Source organism: Equus asinus, chromosome 6 (genome assembly GCF_041296235.1).
Source record: "Equus asinus isolate D_3611 breed Donkey chromosome 6, EquAss-T2T_v2, whole genome shotgun sequence".
NCBI lineage: Eukaryota > Metazoa > Chordata > Mammalia > Perissodactyla > Equidae > Equus > Equus asinus.
This window is the reverse complement of record NC_091795.1, coordinates 44,537,483-44,561,749: the sequence shown is the minus strand read 5'-3', so window position 1 is coordinate 44,561,749 and position 24,267 is coordinate 44,537,483. Positions and strand designations below refer to the sequence as shown.

At 39.0% G+C, this 24,267-nt stretch overlaps 1 protein-coding gene across 4 annotated transcripts in view; it reads right to left on the bottom strand.

The window, feature by feature from the left end:
• Positions 1–646: 646 nt before the first annotated feature.
• Positions 647–24,267, bottom strand: part of GKN2 (gastrokine 2) — a 69,260-nt gene continuing 45,639 nt past the window's right edge. Inside the window, exons 1-7 of one of the 4 annotated variants that reach the window (XM_070512012.1) lie at positions 19,611–19,639; positions 12,285–12,398; positions 5,805–5,858; positions 5,243–5,380; positions 3,039–3,149; positions 2,211–2,370; positions 647–887 (exon numbers count right to left, since the gene is read on the bottom strand). In XM_070512012.1, coding sequence (XP_070368113.1) covers positions 805–887; positions 2,211–2,370; positions 3,039–3,149; positions 5,243–5,380; positions 5,805–5,858; positions 12,285–12,290 — 552 coding nt within the window. In that variant the 5' untranslated portion in view covers positions 12,291–12,398; positions 19,611–19,639 and the 3' untranslated portion in view covers positions 647–804. Of the gene's footprint in view, positions 888–2,210; positions 2,371–3,038; positions 3,150–5,242; positions 5,381–5,804; positions 5,859–7,868; positions 7,969–12,284; positions 12,399–19,610; positions 19,640–24,267 lie in introns of those variants that run through there. The other 3 variants (XM_070512011.1, XM_044771823.2, XM_014836736.3) reach the window with 3 other exon arrangements.

Sequence of the window (24,267 nt, the reverse complement as noted above, 5' to 3'; positions counted from 1 at the left end):
TTCTGAACTTGCACCCAGTTGACCAGTCCACATGAGAATGAGCTATATGATCTGGGAATTTGCCCACATTATGCAATTTATTTGGAATATTGAAAATTGCTTTCCTTCTATATATTGACTTGGCCTTCCCAGTTAGCTTCTCACTCCTGCTAAGATTTTCAGTAAAGTTCATCTTTCTCTGGGTGATGGTGTTCTCCCTCCCTCTCTCCTCACACCAGGACAAAATATATCATAATAACATTTATTAAGGTTGAGTCTACTGCTTTGATGAGCTGAAAGGCACTTCCTGAAAGGCACGTGAAATGGCCCTCCAAGCTGGGTGCTTTGTCAGAGGGGATAGGCGCCTTCACCGGAGCAGTCATGTTGTTTGATAAGGGTATATCAAACCCCACCCCATCACCGGGTGGAGGCTACTGCCTCCTGAGTCCCCACTCCACCAGGCTGCCCACGTGTGTTCGACAGACAGATTGGCCGCTGGTCTGGTGGGCAGATGCAAAGATGGAGACTTGCACCGAGCTGACCAGCATGTGACCCAGCTACACTATCTGGGAAGTTTCACACCTTACGCACTTTGCTTGAAATCCTGGCAATTTCTTTCCTTCTACATATTGACATAAATGTTGTTTGGCTTCCCTTTGCTGTTTACAAAAAAAAGCAAACACCCAGATATCTGTAAATACAGTATTTATGTTTTACCATGTAATCTCAAAATTAGTTAGACCATTGAGAGAGAATTTAATTTGGCTGCTGAGTAGAAACCAAGGGTGTAGTTCTTTGAAGGGACGAAACCAGTGGGCTGAGGCCTTAAATGTGAATGTCTGCGCAGATAGAAATGCCAAAGATGCCCAGGAGCCCAGCCTTTGCACAGGATCCAGCACCGACATTATCTGAAAAGGGGAAACATTTCAAAAGAAGGAGCATTAAGAAATATATTATTAGAATGCAACAAACCAACGCCTTTTTGTAAACGTCTTGACTAAGCGTTGTACGTATAATTTTGTGTTACCCAAGATTTTAGCTATACTTCTATTGCAATAATATATCAGCTTAAATAAGACTGACAACTCCTGGAAGTGCTGTCCGGCTCAATCCGGTTGATACTATGACATCCTGTGTTGATGGCATGCCTATGTGCCTTTACCTATAAGTACTAATGACCTTACTAAAAGGAAAACATCTTAAAGATGTTTTTTTCCAGGCAGTAGAAATGTAATAAATGCTAATTCTTTTCTCCTTTGTCTACCTTCCACCACTCTGGGGAATTTCTTTTGTTGCATTTGCCATCTGTGCCCAGCCTCTCTTTCCCTCTGGCCACTCTGCAATATTTAGAAACGTTGTGTAAAAATACCAGTAATGACAACAGTGACATATGTCACCTGGCTGAATCAGAGCTTTGATTCCCTGTCTGTCGGTGCACTTTGCCTGATCTTTCTTGGACTAATTCTGCCCTAGATTCTGAGAATTTTTTTTTAAGTTTTTTAAGGAATAATTGACAAACAGATTTGTATGTATTGAAAGCGACAATGTGATGATTTGATATCCATACACACTGTAGAATGATTACCAAGATCAAGATAACACATCCATCATCTCACATGGTTAACATAAGTAACTCTGTCTTTTTATGTATGGTGAGAATGCTTAAGATCTACTCTCAGCAGCTTTCAAGTATGTAACACCGTATTAACTACAGTCCCCAGGCAGTCCAGTAGATCCTCAGAACTTATTCTCATAACTGAAAATGTGTGCCCTCGGACCTACATCACCCATCGCCTCCTCCCCCCAGCCGCTGGCAACCATCATTCTGTTCTCTGAGAATATTTCTTACTGACTTCTTTCTTACTGTCTCCAAAAGCTGCCATTCTAAGGGCCCAGAAGCCTCTTTCCTACTCTGACTTCTTATATGTGAAACAATAGGAACCCAACAATTTTTCTTGGCACCCAGGAATCTTTTCTTACTCCATCCTTTGTGTCAACTCATCGACTTCTCCACCAGATTGTATGTTCCTTGGAGACAGAGTTTTATTCATTTCTGTGTCTCCCTAACATTTAGCACAATTTCCACACATGGTAGGTATTTAACTCCCAAAGTAAATTTAATTGAGCCAGGTTTCACATTTATTTGTATTTCACACAACACCTAGCAGAGTGCCCGGAACATAGGAGCTTTCAGGAAACATCTGGTAAAGGACTGATTTCTTGGTACTCACTCAGTATCTCTCCAGCCACTTCCCCCTTATACAAGGGCACGTCTTTGCAGAGCTGCTTAATGGGTGACCCGAACAGGAACCAGTCCATGTGAGTGATCAGAGACTGCAGAGGGTTGTACTTGACCCAGATGTATTTGTTGGAGAATATGTTGTTCAGAGCCTAGACCAGTGTAATAGAGTGGGACAGGGTAAAAGAAGTGGACATAATCTCGTGTACCTTATTCAAAATTGTGACTGTTTTTCTCTTTCAGATTATTAAGCAGAAGGCAGTCAGAGATCTCAAGACATCATCTCTTTCTGACCACTCGGTCTGCAGAGAGGCCTCATTATAACCAATGTCATTTTGCTGCTGGTGGCAATGAGATGCAGAGAGGGTGAATCCCATGCCAAAGGTGGCACAGATGGGAAGTCACAGAGGGAGAAGTAAACCCCAGATCCCTAGTCCGAAGCATGGTTTGTTGTTCTCACTATACGGTATTGCTTCTTTGCACCTTTGTGTCATTGAGTATTCTAACTTCTGCCATCTTTCTGCCAATCACTACTTCTTGGAGCCCTGCTCTGAGAAGAGAAGCTATTCAATCCTTTCTACAAAGACACCGGAATTTATTATAAGTTCTTACATTGGGGGCTGTATGGTGGAAATCAAGTTAACAGACGTACTACTGCCCTCAGAAACCATAGAAGTGAAACACTTTAATATGTTGAGAGTCCCGTCTCCACGGTGAGGTATAATATTACGATCTGCTCCCTCACCCTCTTTGTGTCTACACAGACAGCAGTATTCCCTGACTCAAGAACAAGGAATATTTCAGGGTACTCCAGAATTACCTTCGTCTCATAGATGGACTGTTTGAGCTGGTCCAGAGAAGGGGTGGTTTGACGGTTCATCTTCAGGATGTAGCAGGCTCTTCGGGAGAGCAACCTGGATGCAATGTAGCCCTGGGACAGCAAGAGCACAGTCACTGCCCCTTCTCTGTTCCCTGAGTCCTGAACTTGGTGAGAATGACGCCTGAGCCTTGGAGGAAAGCCTTGAGCAATCTTGTGAGTGCATGTGACTGCTTTTCAATCTGCAATCAATTCTATCCATTCGACTTCTTTTACACAGTATTTTTGCTTTTTCACTTGCCATTTCTACTTCTTTGAAATCATGTAAATCCATGATTTGAACCCCATTTTTCATGTTAGGGAACCAGGGTCTGCAGTTTGCAATTTGACAGATTGAGAAGAAATAGCTCTCCACCTCTTTCTATTGTTTTTGCTCTGCCTTTTCCTCAATTTGGAGTAAACACAATATTCTTTAGAAACTTGCTTTCCAATATGTTAGTTACTAGCCACATGTGGCTATTTAAATCTAAATTCAAATTAAATAAAATTTAACATGTACTTCCTCTGTCACACATTTCAAATGCTCAGGAGCCACAAGAGGCTTCCCTAGTAGAAGTATGCACATATGGAACATTTCCACCAGTGCAGAAAGTTCTATGGGACAGTGCTGCTTTAGAAACTCTCCGAAACTTGTCCACACACACCCTCACTCCCCACACACGTTTTACCTATCCTCCCCTCCTTTACCATCTTCTCTCCATCCTTTCTCCACCTCAAACCCAAGTTGGCTGGACAGGGATGGGTTGGAGGAAATCAAGATTGGAAGAGCAGTGGAGGGTGAGGACTTTGGAGCCAGAAGGAGCCTAAGGCCCTCTTATCCTCATCCAGGGTAGAACTTTCTTCACAAAGTTTCAAATAATTGTACAGCCTATAAGACTGTATCTAATAGAAACCCATCTAGTTCCTATTTTTCAATTCTCACAAACTGCCAGTTCCTAAGATTCAAAAATAGACCTAGGCCAAGTCTGATGATAGTGAAAGAGGCTTAAACCAATCCTCACCACTCTATTTGTGTGTGTGTGTGTGTGTGTGTGTGTGTGTGTGAGAGAGAGAGAGTAAGATTGGCCTTGAGCTAACATCCGTTGTCAATCTTCCTCTTTTTGCTTGAGGAAGATTGTCACTGAGCTAACATCTGTGCCAATCTTCCTCTATTTCATATGTGGGATGCCACCACAGCATGGCTTGATGTGAACCCTGGGCTGCTGAAGCAGAGCACACGAACTTAACCACTATGCCACCAGGCCAGCCCCAGCACTCTATTTCTTTTAAAGACACTTTTGGAATTTCCCTGATATCTGCTTAAAAGCAATTTCACTACAACTTCCTTTTAAACTGTGTTTTTCAAAGACTATGTACTTTCAAATGTGTCATGGAACTCCCAACACCAATGAGGAGGAGGCTTGTGAGGAGGTTTCCACAAGAATATGAGAAGAAAAGCATGCTCAGATGTCCAGCAAGATGGTCTGCAACCTACTTATATCTACAGTGCGTAGCTCTGGACCAAGGTGAAAGCTGGTGGATAATTAGTGTCAGTGGAATGAGTAGAAAACAAACAAATGAATAAATGGATAAAGAACAGAATAAGTTTTCTGAGCAGCTTTCTGAGACTTATTATTAATAACAGTAACTAAAACTTGGAAATAGTTTGGTGTTTTTAGTTAACATGCTTTCCTTCTTACAGAGGAAGTGTGACTGATTGCATATCCTACATACATAGTTAAATGTGTATAGTTCTGGATTTCTGCTCTTTCATGATTGTTTCATGATTGTTCTTTGCACAATTTTTTGTACTAGAAGCCCTAATTCATTCATTTATCCATTCGATGAATAGTTTTTGAGAGGCTGGGTGCCAGGCATTGCTGTAGGTTTTGATCACTCTCCTGGCACTTTCTTAGCCTGTAGTGAGACAATAGCATTGCACTTCCAATTTCCACCTGAAAAGGTCAAGCAAATGTATACGTTTCCTGTCACATTTTTTCTTAGAAATAGTTTTGTTTGTTTTTTAATCAATAGCTTGATTATTCAAAGGGAAAAACAGAATTAAGGAAATTCCGACAGAGTTGGAATTCAAATGTGTACTAAATGGCTGTCCCTCTACCCTTCAGAAACCCCGCCCTGAAGAATAGAAAAATTCCCTTGTTGCTTACATGTTTATAGTCAAAAATTGTGGTAGAGGAGCACGATCCTGCGTGGATGTTGATGGTGGCGACTTCTTTTTCACTGTCAATTGTCACTGTCTCCTGAACACTGCCACTGTTGTTGACTTGGCTGATGATGTTATAAACCTAGATTGATGACAAAGACATAATAGTTTTTCCATAAATCATATGCATTTGAAAACAACCCTCCCAGCAAAATAAAGTGTTCTACCTGCTAATAAGAGATTGAAGCCTGAAACCTTTCCACTGGGATCCCAGACCCAAAGCTCATGCTAAAATAAGAAAGCAAACCTCTTCCTCCTAGTTTATTATATTATGTATGGGAGGAGCAATGACATCACAGGAGAAGTGAGACCGAGCAATGGGTTACATTTTTAAGGTACACCAGTTGGAAAAGAATAACCAACCTCATTTTTGCATGATTGGTTATTTCTGAGATTCTATACCAAACAGGTTATATGGACTTTCTACTGTCCTTCATATTATCTTGTATCTTCCTTTTCCTCTCTCAACATCTGCAAGATATAAGGTACATAATAAATCAACTCACCTCATATCCATGAGATTGTGTCCCAAAGATGGCCAGCACCACCGGAAGTAACACCTGAAAAACAGACCACTCACTGCCATTCCCTATAGGGTAGTCATTGAGAGTAGAGACATGAAGGGACACTGCACAGGACAAGCGCAAATATCTCAGAAAAGGTACTCCTAGAGACACTGGTGGGTGGTCATGGATGGGCAACAGTCCATTTCCAAAGTATAAAAGTATACACATTCACTCATTCGACAGGCATTTGTTGAGTTCATGCTATTTGCAAGACACAGCGTTCCACCTTTGCGGCCCAATTCCTGACCCTTTCCACCATCATAACCTTCTAAGTAGCATGTGTTCTTATGCCAAAAAAACTTGGGGCAGGTGAGCAGTGAGGAAGGACTCATTTTACTACGGGAATACTCTGGGGTGATTCACACTGGCTTTGGATTACAGGGGTCAAACTGTGCTCTCTGGTAAAAGAAAAGAAAAAGTTATTTGAGTCTGAGAGGGTAAAACAGATTTAAAGTGGATTCATGGGCAATAGATACCATGGCTTTCTAAGGGAAACCACAAAAATAGGATGCCTGGGGGCATGATTAACTTTCGAGGCTGGCATCAAGGAAAATCTGCATACTCTCCCTACTGATACCATCAGACAAGTGTTGGGCCAGCAGGCCTTGAGACTGACATTGAGGCAGTTCTCACATTTTGCTGTCATTATGTAAGCGTCTGATCCAACACACTGATCCTGGTTTTGTGCTCTGTCTTCTCAACATCCCAGTGTTCTGCTCTATCACTGAAAACCGCTGATGGAGGGCGTCTGCGGGAAGGGCAGGTGTTTTCAAGAACTGTCAGTGGGACTTTTCTACTTCCCATTCCGTCTTGCCCGTAACATTTCTCTTCTGGTAACTGGGGGTGTAATGTCTAACAAAGACCTGCACACAGATATCCAACCCGCCTATATATTGTATTTAATGGGTTTAAAACAGAGATTTTAACAAGTGGTGGAGGACTGACAACCTTAACAGTATGATGAGAGAGAACTCAGGAAGCGTCCTCTGCCCCCAAATAACATCCACTCAACACCATGATTACTACACCAGGGTTAGGTTTTTGTGCTTCAGGGTTGGGTCTCCTCTTGGAAAACAAAGAGACTCCAGGGGGAGGGAACTCTTAAAGCTCAGTCTTTCACACCTCATGGAGAAGTTGTTATCAACTTGCTTTCTCTCTCAGCAGCTGAATGAGGATAAGGGATAGACACTGGGCAGAGGAGTTCCATTCTGTTTCAGAACATAGTCCACTGTCCATGGAGCACTGCACTTTGGAACTATGGGAGGCCTGAGATGAGGACCAGGCTCAGCTGGAGGAGTAGAGGTAGCCACGGCAGGGATGCTTTGCCTTAAGGGAGAATTTAGACAAGCTGGGTGGCCATTGAAGACCCTCAGACTGCTTAAATTTTGCAATAATTTCTCCTGTAGTGGGGCTTAAGATGGGTAAATTTTAAGCCTAAATCCCACAGTTACTGGCTTGGGAACATCAAATTCCTCTGTGTCTCAGACTCCCCACCTGTAGAATGGGGTAATACCACTCAGCCCATAGAGTTGTTGAAGCGAATAGATGCAACTATTCATGTGAAATGTTTTTTATAGGGCTTAGTATGCCCTTGGGAAACGACAGCTGCTATGATGATGGTGATGATGATGATGATGATGACACTTAAATTACCACTTCTCTTTTAGATAGTAAATGCAATTATCCTGAAATACATACATTTCCTCCAAAGCTCATAATAAAGAATTATTAGTAAAAATCTTCCAAATTAAAATTCTTTAGATATTTCCAAGATCTTTTCTTTGTAGTTTTATCACAAATATCCCCAAAATAGACAATGAACAAATAAATATCCAACTTAATATGCAACACTATTCCTGCCAAAGACATCATTAATCAATCACAGAAGCTTAGAAGCATGCACAGTATTTGTCTAAGACCCCTGAAATCTGAGGCATATTGGACACGAACATTCTCTGCAAGCAGCCAACACAAAAGTACAAAGAAGCATAAATAAATACTCACAAAGATTTTCATTTTGCCTAAAGGGATGAAGGTGCTGGAGCAAATGAGGCTGTCTGATGCAGTTTCTACCCTTTATATTAAGGTGTGGAAATCTCTTTCCAGAATGATCACTATGGAGAAGGCCATGTTCATATCTCTGACACACCCCAGCAAACTCCTTTATCGGGTGAGACCCAACCACACAACCTGATATCAATGAAGTTCATTAGTCAGTAATGAAAATTCACCACTTGGTCACTCTGTAAATATTCCCTACTTATCTGTTCTATGTTGCACTTGAGATTTCAATTTCCACCCTTTAAAAATATTGAGAGATGCTTGTGCTACACAAACATGTTATAGACATGAAAGGACATATTCCCAGTATCTCGCCCAGATGGTAAAGTCCTCCCTTAAGACCTGAGTTGGGTGCCCAGTCAGTGTCTTTTCACCCCTGCCTGACTTGTTGAATTCTTCCACCCAAGGAATGGACATGAGACTAGAGTCAAGGACAGTGGCTGGGGGACCTGCTTTGAGAACAAACAGCCTGATGGCTTTATTTCTCCTCCTTTTTAGAGTTGGTGCCAATTTCTAGAGATTCATCAGGCACAAGACTCAGAGAGCACTCTGCCTAACTACCAGGGTTAACCAAATTTTTACACTAAGCCTTGCCCAAAACTCTGTGAAAACTAAAAGTTATATACCTCTAGTTATCTTGGGGAGCACTGAAAAATTCTCAGGTTAAAAAAAAAATAGAATAAAGTTTAATCCGCGTAATTTTTATAATGCTACAATTAGAAATGGCTGGCTAATGTTAGGGTGGGATCATGAACTCAGAAGGTGGGGAAATACAAAAACAAACAGTACCTGTAAATTGCAAGATTGTTAAATTTTGAGAATCACTACAGTGAGCAAAGAAATAATACACATGATGTCCTTGCTCTGCAGCTGGAATGACTTCCTAACTAGCAGCTTTTAAAAAAAAAATGGGGCTTTTAAACAGCACACATTTGGGCAATTTAAGGGTTACCTGGAATGCCTCTGCCCTGGCTAGTGAGCTGGAGTGGATATAAAATGTGCCACTTTGTTAAGTCTTTCTGAGAAAGCAGCAGTGAGAAGGACTACAGTTTTGTGGGATATCTGCGAATTTTCTCCCATATCTGCCTCCAAAGAACCCAAGAAGCAAGCCAGCTCCCACCCTTATAGACATGAGGGCAGGCAGAGATGTTACATCCTACCTTCTACTGTGTCTCCCACATGTCTCCAGGAGTTCTGAGGCTATAGGTCTAACAATGATAATAGTTAGCATTTATGGAATACTTAACGTGTTCTAGCACTTTCTAAGTACTTTGCATATATTGATTCATTTGGTTCTCATAACAATTCTGTAGGTTACCTTCTATCAATGTCCCATTTTACAGATAGGAAAACTGAGGTGCAGGGAAGTTGAGCAACTCCTTAGTGTCATACAGTTTCTAAGGGTAGGAGTTGGGATTTGAGCCCAATCTGACTCCACAGCCCGCACTCTTAACTACCAGTATTACATGGCCTCTCTGATTAGTTGCTGGGTAAGTGTAACTTTTTGTCTTGTTGACAAGGGGGCACTGGTAAGGAGGGATTTGCTTCCAGAATGTTTCTTGATCAAAAGATAGACTTGGAAATAGACCTGCCTACAACTCAAGGGTGAAAACTTCCAAATACGGCCAATGAGAGACTGTGTTTGTAAAAGCTGTTGTAAACGAAATTCATGGCTAAGCCGCCCAGCTCCCATAAGAAGGCAAAATCGGTGTGGAAAGGTGTCATGCTGGACACTCCAATGCAGTGGGTCTGAGAATGGGCACACGCATGTGGACTTTTAACTTCCATGAGTGGTTTTGATTGAAAGAGTTGTTTCAAGTCCTGCCCAAACCCCTCATGAGGAAAAACAGACTCACACAGATTAAGAAACTAGGCCAAGTTCAGGGATATAGTTACTGGCAAAGATAAGACTATCCCTCAGGCCTTCCGATGCTGGATGCCATGTTCTTTAGTTGGTAGAGCATTGAAACTTTCTTCCACAGCTGCGCTTTGTCTGTTTCTATATGATGCTTACTGTGAGTGTTTTGCTTTATGCGGTTCACAGCAACGCTCTTTGGAATATTCGAGTTCATCACGGAACATCGTCCTGGAACGCTGTGTCTTTCATTTCTATGTAGTACGTCCCACTTGGCCTCTATTCATGTTTTTTGTCTTTCGTTTTCTTTCTTTTGTTACTATTTGGATGGTATACTTCTGTGGTCCTTTTGTTTTCAATTTTTCTATGTGGTATTGTTTTAGTTTTTTTATTTCAGCTTTATTGAGGTGTAACTGACAAATAGGATAAGCTATTTAAAGTGTACATCATGGTGATGTGATATATGTACACGTTATGAAAGGACTCCCCCATCTAGTTAATTAACATATCTATCACCTCACATATTTATCTTTTTTCTTTTTTTTTTTTGGTGAGAACATTTAAGTTCTATTCTCGCAGCAATTTTCTATTATACAATACAGTGTTATCAACTGTGGTCACCATATTTTACACCAGATCTTCAGTCCTTACTCATCTTTTAGCTGAAAGTTTGTACCCTTTTACCAACCTCTCCCTGTTTCCCCACCCTGTAGCCTCTGGCAACCACTTTTCTACCCTCTATTTCTATGAGTTTGACTGTTTTTTTAGATTCCACATATAAATGAGATCATACAGTATTTCTCTTTCTCTGTCTGGCTTATTTCACTCAGCGTAATGCCCTCAAGGTCCATCTATGTTATTGCAAATGGCAAGATTTCCTTCCTTCTCATGGCTGAGTAATATTCCAGTGTATGTACATACCACATGTTTTTTACCATCTGTTGACAGACTCCTAGGCTGTTTCTATATCTTGACTGTGTGGCATTTTGCTTCATTTTATTTATTGTCCAATCTGAAACACTCTCTTTTGATAGGTGAGCATTACCTGTTTTCTTTATTACTATTACTAATATATTTTAGATTTATTTCTACTTTCTTATTTTATCATTTATTTATCACTGTCTTTCTTTGCGTTTCTTCCTATTTTTGTCTGCCTTCTTTGTATTGACAAAGATTTTATATTCTCCTTTTTTCCCTTCTATTTCTGGAAGATTTGGATTTTTTTATTATTTAGTTCTAACTTTGAAATTTTAGCGTCATACTTAATCATTCATATTTCCTACAAATCCAAAAGGTATCCTGTATTTTGACCTTCTCAACAGAGACAAGGAACTTGGTACCCTTTAGCCAATTATTGAGTATCTTTTCTGTTCCCATATTGTTATATTTGTGTAAAGTTTCACTTTCACCTTTAAAATATAGCACAAAAATTGTTAGGTTTCCCATCAATAGATAATTAAATTTAGTTAAATATTTTATCTATTTCTATGCTAATTCTTAATTTTCTGTCTCCAAAATTTTCTTTTCTTTTTGTTTAAGTATGTTTTTAATAGTTCTTTTATCAGGAGCCTACACATGTTAAATTTTGAGGGTCTATGTTTGAAATGTCTCTATTTTCTCTTCACTTTTGAATAGTAGTTAGAAGTTGACAGTTGTTTTCCTTCTAGCACTGTAAAGGTGCTACTCCATTGCCTTCTCGCATCCACTGCTACTCATGTGAAACCTGATATCAATGTAATTACAGTATTTCTAACTTGTTCTTTTTCATGGTAATATGCTGTTTTATTTCTGCCTATTTTGTCTCATAATTTTTTGTCCTTCTTTATATATGCAATACCTTCATTTATACCTTTGAGTATCTTAGACATTCTTATTTAATGTCTTTTTCTTGCTATTCTATTGCTCAAGCCAAATAGTAAATCCATTTCCAACTATTTATTTTGTTAGTTGCCATTTTTAACATGAGTCTAAACCCAGTTTAACTCTTGCCTTTTTTATTATGAGACCTAAATGCTCTATTTTTGCAATATTTCTCTCTTTCTCTCTCTCCTCATTCCTTTCTCTTTCTCTCTCTTGTGTGCACATGTGCCTGCACACACACGTGAACACACAATTTACTTCTGCAGCTCTTTTTTAAAATTTTCCAGGCATTTACATCTGGATATACTATAAAATATCAAGCTCAATAAGTCTAAAATAAAACTTGTTGTGTTCTTTCCCCCAAAGCAGCTCTTTTTCTGGACAATGTTATTTCTGCTGACAGTTTCCCCGGGTCTTCAGATTCACTCTGAAGTCATACCTGATTGTTCTGCCATTTTTCCTCTGTAACGCTTCTCCCATTTGTGTCTTTCTTTCCAATCCATCAGCCAAATTCCATTTCTTGTCCTCGCCACCACCTACTGTCCTTGTCACAACTTTTATTAGTCAGAATAATTGACTCTAGCTGCTGTAACAAGCAATACCTAAATTTCAGTGATTTCACAAAATAAACTTTTATTTCTTACCCACATAAAGTCCAGTACAGAGGATCTCGGGGGGTGGCTCTCCTCCAAGTGATGACTTATTACCTCTTCTGCTCCCTCCTCTGCCAGGTTCCACTTGAATTTATTGCAGTCAGCCTATAAATTCATTATCATGTCACTTTTTGCCATATCCAAGAAAGGGCTCAAAAACTGCTACTAGGAAAAATAATTCAACTCTAATTGGCCCTGAGATGAAGGCATAGTTATTTGAGCAAGCTAATGTAGATACTACCATAAGAAAAATTAATTCCAAATTAATTTTTAAAATACATGTAAATAGTGTATGTGATGTAAAAGAAGAAAAAAAACTAGGATAAAATACAGGTAAACTTTGATCTGATTTTGGCAATGCAAAAGATTTTCTGAGCCTGGAAGTATTAGAATAAATCACAAGAGAAAAGATATATAAGCCTAACTGCATAAAATGTAAAAGATAATTAATTGTTTAGTTTTTAAAAAGCAGTAAAATTTAAAGGCAAATTTAAAACTCAGGAAAAATAATTTTAACATGTATGAGAGACAAAGGGTAATATTGCCTCTTTTTTTTAGAAGTGAAAAGCATTCTTTATTTTTATTATTAATAAACAGTCAAGTGTTCATTAAAAATCTCCAAAGATAATATTTTCAACTTACAAAAAGTTTTTAAAAATGAGTAGGAAAACGATGAACACATGAAATGTTTTTTAATAGGCAAAGGACCTGATTACAGGAAGAAGGAACAATGACAAGAGCTGGCAAAGAATTGAAGCCCCAGAAACAGTCTACCTGGATTTGAATTCCTTCTCTAATTTCTCACTGTGTGCGTCAAAATCCTCATGTGGAAAGAAAGGATAACAAAGTGTCCCCTCAAAGCATCCTTGTGAACACTGATGAGCTCATTTACATAAAATACAATAGTCACTGACACAGAGTAAGCTATCAATAAAATTCACCTAATATTGTTATCACTATTTATTACAAATAAAACCTATTCAAACTTGTAAATTATTAGAAATTACAAATCCAAACAGTATTATTAAATTAAATTTAAATGGAACTAAGATATCTGGAAAATACCTAGTTATTTGAAAATAGAAAAGAAAAATACTACTAAATAAGCTATAGGTTAAAAAGGAAGTCACAAGGAAATTAGAAAACATTTTGAATTGAATGGAAATGAAAATACAACATAGCAAAATTTGTAGGATGCAGCTTAAGCAGTGCTTAGAGAAAAATTTATAACATTAAATACTCATATTAGAAAAAAGAAAGATCTCAAATAAATAATCTAAGCGCCTACCTTAAGAAACCTGAAAAAAAAATCAAGTTAAATCCAAAGCAAACACAAAGCAACAAATAATAAACATAAGAGCAGAGATCAATGAAACTGAAAATTAAAAAATAAGGAAAAATCATGAAAAACATCATGCTTGATGAACTAGCTAATGCAGTAAGACAGAAAAAGAAAGAAATAAATAAAGAAGGAAGGAAGGAAGGACAGAGACAGAGAGAGAGGAAAGAAAGAAAGAAAGAAAGAAAGGAAGAAAGAAAGAAAGAAAAAGAGAAAGAGAGAGAGAGAAAGAAAGAAAGAAAGAAAGAAAAAGAAAGGAAGAAAAAAGAAAGAAACAAAAAGTGTATTGATTGATTGGGAAGGAAGAAATAAAACTGATTTTATGTAGAAAATCTGAAAGAATCAACAAAAAAATTCCTGGAACTAATAAGCAATTATAGCAAGGCTGTAGGCTACAAAGTTAGTATACAAAAGTCAATTGCTTTCCTATATACTACCAATAGGCAAGTGGAGTTTGAAATTTAAAACACAATATCGTTTATATTAGCACCAAAAAACAATAAAATACTTAGGTATGAATCTAACAAAAAAATGTACAAAATCTACACGAGGAAAACTACAAAACTCTGGTGAAAGAAACCAAAGAACAAATAAATGGAGTGATATTTCATGTTCATTGATAGGAAGACTCAAGATTGTTAAGATGTCAGTTCTTCCTTACTTGATCTATAAATTGAATGCAATACTAATGAAAATCCCAGCAAGTCATTTTGTGGATATTGATGAACTGATTCTAAAATTCACATGGAGAGGCAAAAGACCCAGAATACCCAACACAGCACTAAGGACAAAAATGAAGTTGAAGGACTGACGCTACTCGACTTTGAGACTTATTATAAGCCTTAGCAATCAAGACAGTGGAGTACCAGGAAAAGAATAGATCAACGGAACAGAATAGAAAGGGCCAGAAATAGACCCACACAAATATAGTTAACTGAGTTTGACAAAGAAGCAAAGACAATACAATGAAGAAAAGATAGTCTTTTCAACAAAAGGTGCTGTAACAATTGACGTTCACATGCAAAAAAAAGGAAAGAATCTAGACACAAACTTTACACCCTTCACAAAAACTAACTCAAAATGGATCACGGACCTAAATGTAAAACACAAAACCCTAGAAGATGACATAGGAGAAAATCTGGATAACCTTGGGTTTATTGATGATTTTTTAGATATGACACCAAAGGCATGATCCATAAACAAAAGAATTGGTAAGCTGGACTTCTTTAACATTAAACGTGTCTGCTTTGCAAAGATACTATCAACAGAGTGAAAAGACAAGCCACAGACTGGGATAAAATATTTGCAAAAGACGTATCTGATAAAGGACTCTTGTCCAAAGTATACAAAGAACTCTTAAAACTCAACAATAAAAAAACAAACAATCCAGTTAAAAAATGGGCCAAAGACCTTAACAGAAACCTCATCAAAGAAGATATACAGATGGCAAATAAGCATATGAAAAACCATTCCACTCATCTGTCATCAAGGAAATGCAAACTAAAACAACAAGGAAATACCACCGTGCATCTATTAGAATGGCCAAAATCCAGAACATTAACGTCACCAAATGCTGGGAAGGACGTGGAGCAACAGGGACTCTCATTCTTTCCTAGTGGGAATGCAAAATGGTACAGCCACTTTGGAAGACAGCTGGCAGTTTCTTACAAAACTAAACATACTATTAACACAGAATCCAGCAATCATGCTCTTGGTACTTACCAAAGGAGTTGAAAACTTATGTTTATACAAAAACATGCACACAGACGTTTATAGCAGCTTTATTTGTAATTGCTAAAACTTGGAAGCAACCAAGATGTCCTTCCATAAGTGAATGTATAAATAAACTGTGGTACATCTAGAAAATAGAATATTATTCAGAGCTAAAAATAGATGAACTATCAAGCTATGAAAAGACTTGAGGAAACTTAAATGCATATTATTAAGTAAAAGAAGACAAACTGAAAAGGCTACATGCTATGATTCCAACTATATGACATTCTGGAAAAGGCAAAACTATGGAGAGAGTAGAAAGATCAGTGGTGTCCAGGAGTTGAGCAGAAAAAGGGATAAATAAGTGGAGCACAGAATATTTTTAGGGCAGTGAAACTACTCTGTATGATTACTATAATGGGGGATACATGTCTTTATACATTTGTCCCATCTCTTAGAATGTACAACACCAAGAGTGAATCCTAACGTAAAATATGGACTTTGGGTGATAATGGTGTGTCGCATAGGCTCATCAGTTGTAATAGATTTACTGCTCTAGCATTGATATTGATCATACAGGAGGTTATACATGTGTGGGGACAGGGGCTATATAGGAAATCTCTGTACCTTCTGCTTAATTTTGCTGTTAACCTAAAACTGCTCTTAAAAAAACGCAATGGTCTATAAAGAAAATTGTTAAAGAAAAGCAGAGAAGACAAAAAAGAGGGAAACAAAAAAGAAAGACTAAAGCAGTGCAATGAATACAAAATAGGTATAAACCTATCTATCTTGATTGACTAGTAGTTAAAAATGGTAGTTATTAGTCCAACTCTATGAACAACTACTTAAATGTGGTTGATTTAAATACACCAAGTAAAAGACAAAGATTGTTTGAATGTATCAAAAAAAAAAAAAAAAGACACAACTATATGTTATATACAAGAAACCAACTTTAAATATAAAGACACAGATAGGTTAAAAGTAAAGGAGTGAAGAAAGACATACCATGTAACACTAATTTTTTTAAAAAGCTAGACTACTTATATTAATTTCTGACAAAGTCAACTTCAGAACAAGGAAAATTATCAGGGATAAAGAATGGCATCACATCATCATAAAGGGTTCAACTCTTCAGGAAGATATAATGGTCTTTAACATGTATGCACCTAACAACAGAGCATCGAAATATATAAGGCAAAACTGATAGAACCACAGTGAGAAATAGAGAAACCCACTATTCTAGCTGGAGACTTCAATACCACTCTTTCAGTAATTGATAGACCAGGCAGGCATAAAATCAGTAAGGATATACTTGAACTGAATAGTACCACCAATCAATTGGATCCAACTGACACACAGACTATTTCATTTGGCAGCAGCAGAATGCACATTCTTCTCAAGCTCATATGGAACATTCACCAAGATAGAACAGGTTCTGGGCCATAACACACACTTTAACAATTTAAAAGAATAGAAAAGATACAATGTATGTTCTCTGACCACAGTGGAATTAAATTAGAAGTCAATAACAGAAAGGTAACTGGACAATCTCAAAATAGTTGCAGATGAAATAACACACTTCTACATAATACGTGGATCAAAAAAGTCTCAAAAGAAATTAAAAGGAAATATGCTGGAAAATTCACAGTGATTATTTGCATAGTAGAATGATACGTGTCAATTATTTTCTTTGATAATTTTCCATGTTTTCTGCAATTTCCTGAGTTACTTTTATGATCAGAAAAAAAAACCTTTTAGCTTATTTTTAAAAAGAAATGTTTAAAGGTAGAATTTACAGGCCATGGTGACCACTTGTGGAAGAGAGGAGGAGGGGGTGAGGAATCAGAGCTGAAGATAGCTGAGATATTGACTAGTTGGTAAAAATGCCATTAAACTAAATAGAAGTTGTAGGAAAATAGTATGTTTGGGGACTAATGAAAATGATTTGATTTGGAGTCTATTTGATTTTAAAACAAGATTGTTAAATACGTCTAATAAATGCAATTGTAAACTAATGTCTGAACCTTGGCAGGGTTTGATTTGTTTTTCCATTGTGTAGAGTGGCTCAAGTGTTTAGAATGGAGGAGGTCTTCCAGGAAGAGTGAGAAGGGCGATGAAAGAGGAGCATCAAGGACAGAATCCAGCTCCAACATGGAAGAGACAGATGGAAGAAGAAAGGCAAGGAATTATTTGGGTGGTAGAAGGAGCAATTGAAGTAAAAATGGGAGAAAAGGATGTCATAGAAGTTCAAGGAGGAGAGAATTTCAAAAAAGGAGAGACTGTCAGGGTCAAAAAGTACGAAGAAGTCAAGTCATATGAGTACTGGAAACATACACCATATCCAAAATTTCAGAGTTCTACTCCTTGCCTTGCTCCCTTTGAGTCCCAGCACTACCAGTTATCCTTTAGGCCTGAAGACAAGTTGCAGTGGGTTCAGCTGTGACTGGGAAGTGTGGAAGTGGAATCAGAAAATCCACTTGATTCTTTTAAGAGATGTAGGGGGAGGGGAGATACAAGCTCTCTGTATGAGGAAAGTAGAGTTAAGAGAAGGTTTTCATGCTTGTTTTTGGTTTGTTTTTTTAGTACTGGGAAGAATGACCCATAAAAACTGAAAAGAAGTAGTAAACCAGCAGGAAAATATTGAAGTTTGAGGAAAAGGACAGCTATCTGATGGAGGAAAGTGAGCGTCAGAGGCGGAGATATTGGGTCTTGGAAACTAGGAGTGAATTCTTCCAAGATGAGAGGGAATGAAGAATGGGTGAAGACAGAGATTGGGAGATAGAGGGATGACTGTGCAAGAAGCTGACACTTTCTATCTTCTTGGTATAATAGGCAGATAGGTTAAAAGAGGACTTGGATAGACTGGCAAACATTTTGAACAGTAGCTGAAAGGAAGAGGGGAGAAGCTCACTACAGACAGGAAAGTTGAGTTCCACTAACACTATTACAGGTCCAAGGAGGATTATTTTTGAGTTTAAATTCTTTTCTTTTTTACGTCCCATTCAAGAAGAGAAAGGAAATTGTTCGGCCTCTTCCAGATTTGAGGAAAGTGGCCATAATTAGTAGAATCTATTTTGTACTGAATTTCAGCTGCGATCATCCTTGATTGAGCCCTAATCATGTGGTAGGAACTATGCTAGACACAAGGAATGTGAGTTCTGTCTCCAGAGACTCATAGCCTAATGGATATACAAGTCCATCACACATCATCCGTGTACACATTCGATCTATTTTAAAGTAAGTCATGAAATTCCAAGCAATAAATGGTATCTACATTTCTAAAGTATGTATACTTGTTTAGATACCTCTTTGTATATGTGCCTTATATTCCTTTATAAAAAGATCAAATCAAATTTAAAGGTGTGTTAATTACAAAAAAAAATCGACATACTACTTATATAATTAAACATTTAAGAGAAAGGACAAGAAAGGCAAAAAGATGTACAGTATAGTATAGTGGTTAATTTCATGGTCCCTGGAACCAGATGACCTATGCCCAGGTTGTAACTTGTTGCTTATATAACCTCTCTGTGCTTCAGTTTCCTCCTCGGTAAAATGGGAGTATCAATAGTATCTACCTCAAAGGTGGCTGGAAAGACGAAATAAAGTGATATATGTAAAAAAAAAAAAAAAAATCAAGTGATTGCTTTTTTTGGAGAAACACTCATGGCCACCAACTAAAATATTAATTTACTTGGAGGAGCTCAAGGGCATTGGAACACACAGGTGTGGGAAAGAGCAAAGAGCCTCCAGACATGCAGGGCAATGTTGGGCTGGTAGGACCACGTCAGGGAAAAAGGGGAATTTCAAGTGGGTATTGGCGAAGATTAAATCCATATAATATTTCAAGCTCAGTGTGTAACAAATTGTAGGTTCTCGATAAGTGAAATAATTCTCACTCAATTTTTCTCTACCTAATTGTGATTAAACTAGATATTTTTAACCATAAAGATGAATCTGAGAGTAAGAACATCATAAGGTGGTCCCCTCAGAGCCACTGAACCCCTAGTTCACACCACCTGGCTCTGCTGCTCCCCTAGGATGGAACGGTCTGACCCTTCATCCCTACGTGTCTGTGTCCAGGCTGTCCCACTGGGCTCAACCAAAGGCCCATTTTCTGCCTGAAGCCTCTGTAAATGCTCCAGCTTAAAGAGCTCACACTCCTCTGAATGTTTTGTTTCTATTGCTTGTTTGGAGAAGCTACAAGGCATAAAGCGAAAGAGTACAGGCTTCAGGATTAGATGAAGACATTATTCCATTCTTACCTGCCATGTGACCTTAGACAAGTTGCAAAGCCTCTCAGAACCTCATCTTCTTACTTTATTTTGGTATATCCATATTACGTGTGTGTCTTGTCTTCCATCACAGCCAAAACGTAATTTGTGAAGGCTAGTACAAAATGAAAATATAGGACCCCCTTGTTCAAAAAGCAGGAAAAAAACCTTTTTTCTTTGTTCCATAGTTTCTCTCTTTCCTCAATCCTTGATAGTGTTTTTGATTTGTTATTTAATATTACACTCCCTTGGGCATGGAGATACTTGCCAGGTAAGTACAAATCCTCAAAGGCAACCAGGGCCCCACCCTGTGACTCAGCATGAAGGTGTACATGTCAGACATTGACTCTTCCTGCAGGTGCACCCAGGCCCCACCAGTGGAGGTGGAGGGATGAGTGCTGGAGAGTCCATCAAGGGAAGTGAGGAGAGGCAGGCGGTGGGACCACACATGGGCCAAGGCTTCAAGCCCCCAGCACCTACTCTATTGTCTCATTAGACTTCACTTACAAAACACAAACTCAAAAACAAAACTATTAAGAATTTCAAGATGGCAACTGCAAAGCATTAAACTCAAGTATGAGACTTGAGGGTGAGCCTGACCTGACTAAAACTGGTCACATGTTCATAAAGTCAACCCTGCCTCTCACAGATTTCAGGATCTTGAGTATGAGCACTGGTTGTTTTATATCTTTGAATCTTCTGTAGCACTTGTGCTTAACTGGGGCATTGCATTAGCCCCAGAACATGGTAAATTGCTGTTAATTGATTATTTTTCAATATGAGAAAATGAGTAAAAGATTGTACGCCTGGTGACCCATTCCTGAGCAGCAAAAGGAAAAACTTTCTTTGTCTGGATAAGGGGAGTTAGTTCTTTATTTAAACCCAATGGAACCTCTGAAGAAACACTCCAATGGATGTTTTATTAAGCATTTCCAGGAATTGGAGGTGGGGGGGTGTGGGTAGGAAGAGTACATAATTGAATAAATATGGGAGCTCAAAATTCTCCAAGGCACCTCTGAGGATCCAAGATCTTCATCTGAGGATGTGTTCTTCCAGAAGTGAAAAGATTACACATGTGCGTATATTTTCTATCTGGGATGTAGAAAAGGAAACCCGTTGAGATCAGTAACTCTGTAGAAAATGCAATGATTCATGAAATCATGTTTCATTGTTCAGGGGCCTTGGGGCAAGTCCTTTACTTCGGCGTCTTTTGCCAAGGAAGTCATGGAGACAGCTCAGTGTCCATTGGATTCACAAGACCTGGGCTCCAGGTGTGGCTTACACAGCTGCAGCGCTGTGACCCACATCGCTTGGGATCTGATTTTCATCTTCCAATGTGCAGTTCTGTCCTTTCCTGGCCTGATTGCTGTGGTTGAAGGAACACACCTTCAGCATTAGTGCTTTTACACCATTTTCCCCAAATTGCTTCCATATGAACCCTGCAAAAGGCGTAAGCATTATTATTTCTGACTTAGCTATGAGGTAACTATAAAGCGACGTGTTACTATCACTTTGTGACTTCTATTCCTCATATGGGCATATTTTCTCCAACTCCTTTTCAGAATGGAAGTACTTAACCATGATATACTTAACCATTAAGTACTTCTTCATGATGATGAAAAATACAGTTACTAATCGATATTCTCTTTATCTCTACTTTCACATATTTTATACAAATGATGGCATCACTCAGGAGACCTTTAGCAAGACTTTTCCAAACTCTGTTTACAACACTAATTCTCAAGGTTAACAACCAATCTGAGCATAATATATCATTGGTTGCCTCTGAGGGGATTCAGAAGGTTTGGCAAATGCAATTGGACAGACATACCAGCAGCAACAGAAAGGCAGAGTTATATATATTTTGGAAGGCAGTGGTCCCAGAGGAAACAACAAAAAGCAAGGGCTTTGTGATGCTTCCTCCACTTTGCCGTAATTTGAAAAGAATTTCTTTCCTATACAAAAACAACTATGTAATAAGCATGGATTTTCCAGAATTAGAAGCTTTCCAGCAATAATTATTAAACTGTTATTTTATATGTCCCTGTTGCTATTTTTCAGATGTGTCATTCCTGGCCACAAGCACATATGGAAGATTTAATATGAGTGCATCACTGCCATAAGGCCTGGGGCCTCAGGAACCATAGCTAGAGTCTCAGCTGCAGGCCGGTCAAGCAAGACCATGGGAGGGGCCAGAAGCTTCCCTCCAGGGTGATGAAGTGTGTTCAGACCTCACAATGAACCATCTGACGCTAGACTGTCACAAAGAATATCCAAGTGGTGCATAGGATGCTCAGAAAAACAACAATAAAGGCAAAGAGACTGAGACAGAATCTCTGCATGAAGAGGCTTCCACACTCACGCAAATAAATTACAGTGTGAGGTCAAACAGGCTAAAGGCCAGTTGAGTCCTAAATATCAGAAAATGGGGCAATAATTAAAGGGAAGATGAGATTACTAAAGGCTTCACAGGTGTTAATGACTGGAGGTCAGCCCATTAACACGTCTATACAGGAGAGAGAATCTTGAATGAGGATATTTGATGATGAAAACATGCCCTGTAAGTAAACATTCCAATCAGAGTAAAAGAAGGAAAATGAAAGTTTGATTTCTGTGGAAAAGCTGGAGCGAAAGCCCTTGCAGATCGAATGTACGAGCACATAGGATGTGGATTGCATCCCCTCATCCCCTCCCTTTGCTCCACACAGAGGGAGTTCCCACCAGGCTCCACACGACAGGGTGTGGGGTGAAGCGAGGCCTTGTGTGCACTCTGAGATAAAATGCTGACAGGGCTTGGATCTTGGCATGGCCCAGCACCAAGCTCCGTGTGCAGGGCAGGCCCTGTTTACTTATGGGCTAGTCTGCCCCACACCAATCCCAGGGCACTGGGGCCACACCATCTCCTGGGGCTTCCTTGGTGTGTCACCATAGCCAAGGTAGGGCAGCACCTCTCCAGCTGGCTCCAAATATCAGAAATGATAAATATAATGCATTTTTTATCCTCTGGCTTGAACATATCCTTTACGCAATTCTAATTTTTTTTTTAGATTTTTTTTTTTTTTTTTCCTTTTTCTCCCCAAAGCGCCCCGGTACATAGTTGTATATTCTTCGTTGTGGGTCCTTCTAGTTGTAGCATGTGGGATGCTGCCTCAGCGTGGTCTGATGAGCAGTGCCATGTCCGCGCCCAGGATCCGAACCAACAAAACACTGGGCCCCCTGCAGCAGAGCGCGCGAACTTAACCACTCGGCCACGGGGCCAGCCCCACGCAATTCTAATTTTTAAATGGTCTTATCAAGCATCATATACGCGTCGGTATATTTTGTGGAGGTGACAAGAAAACATTGACATGTTCTGTCTTTCTCCATGGGAGGACAAGAAACATATAAAACCTAGCTCTCAGGCTGGGAGGGAGAGGAGATTTACTCAGGCTTCCTTAGGAATTTTGGCCTTGGGTGAGACTAGGGTTGACCCCCACAAACACGTACACACACATTCATACATACCACACGAAGTACAGAGGAAGAGGTTCTTCTGATTTGGTGAGCCATGGAAATAACAATATCACATAGAAGAGGAATTTTTTCGAATCCAAGGTGCATCCTCAGAGGCAGCACGATTGTTGTTTTCCTAAGGAAGGTGACCCCCTGGGACATTAATAGGTGTTCGGAAAAATAAATCAACAAAAGACAAAAGAAAAACAACTGGGTTCTATGATAAATTACGTTTAGGAGAATCTGGATGAAGCAATGTGACATAGATTTCTCCCCTATAGATTTCTTAGCACATTTGATATGTGAAAGTGAATTGTCAATCTCTAAGAGGGGGATTATTGGACCCCAAACTCTACCTACCTACCTATCTATCTATCTATCTATCTACTTCTATATCTATTTATTTGTCATGGAGCATCTTCCAGACCAGCTTTTCACAGGCCCACTGGAAAAAATGGCAACCTCAAGTCCTTGGTGAGGGATGCCACGCAAAAAGCATGCTGAGCACTGCACCCATGTACCAAAGTGACCACCCTTTGTGAGTCTGAAGGCATCACGCTGTCCACTCTGACTTCGCAGTGATGTGGCAGTTCCTAGAGTGGGTGAAGACCTCTTCACACGTGTCTGCCCCCACTCCAGTCTTACTGATCTTTTGCAGCTAAAGAGTAAGCTTGAAAGAAATGAGTGCACACATTAAAAACATAAACAAAATCTTACCACAGCTCTACAAATCAATCCACATGACATTTTGAAAGGGATGTTGATAGTGAATCAAGCTTTATAACCGTGTAACCCATCCTGTGATTCTAATCCATGAATAAAAGGACAATCATGGACTCAGGAAGGTTTCTGAAGGGGAAATTTATAGATCGGTGATTAATGGGATACTGTTTTCTTCTTCAGCATTTTGATTTACTGGCCTTAGTTTGTAGGAGAGAGCGGGAAAAAAATTCAAACTTTAATTCACATCCAAGACGGTTATGAGCATTTTTACTTGTTTGCCCAAGTGAACAGTATCTACTCTCTGCCTCTGATGAAAACACTTTTTAAAATTATTTTAACATAATTTCTAAAGATTAAATTTTCTAGAAGCAAATAAAAGGACAGAAATTTCTTTTATAGCTCTGGGGAAAAAAAGTTCCCCCTGGGATACGGG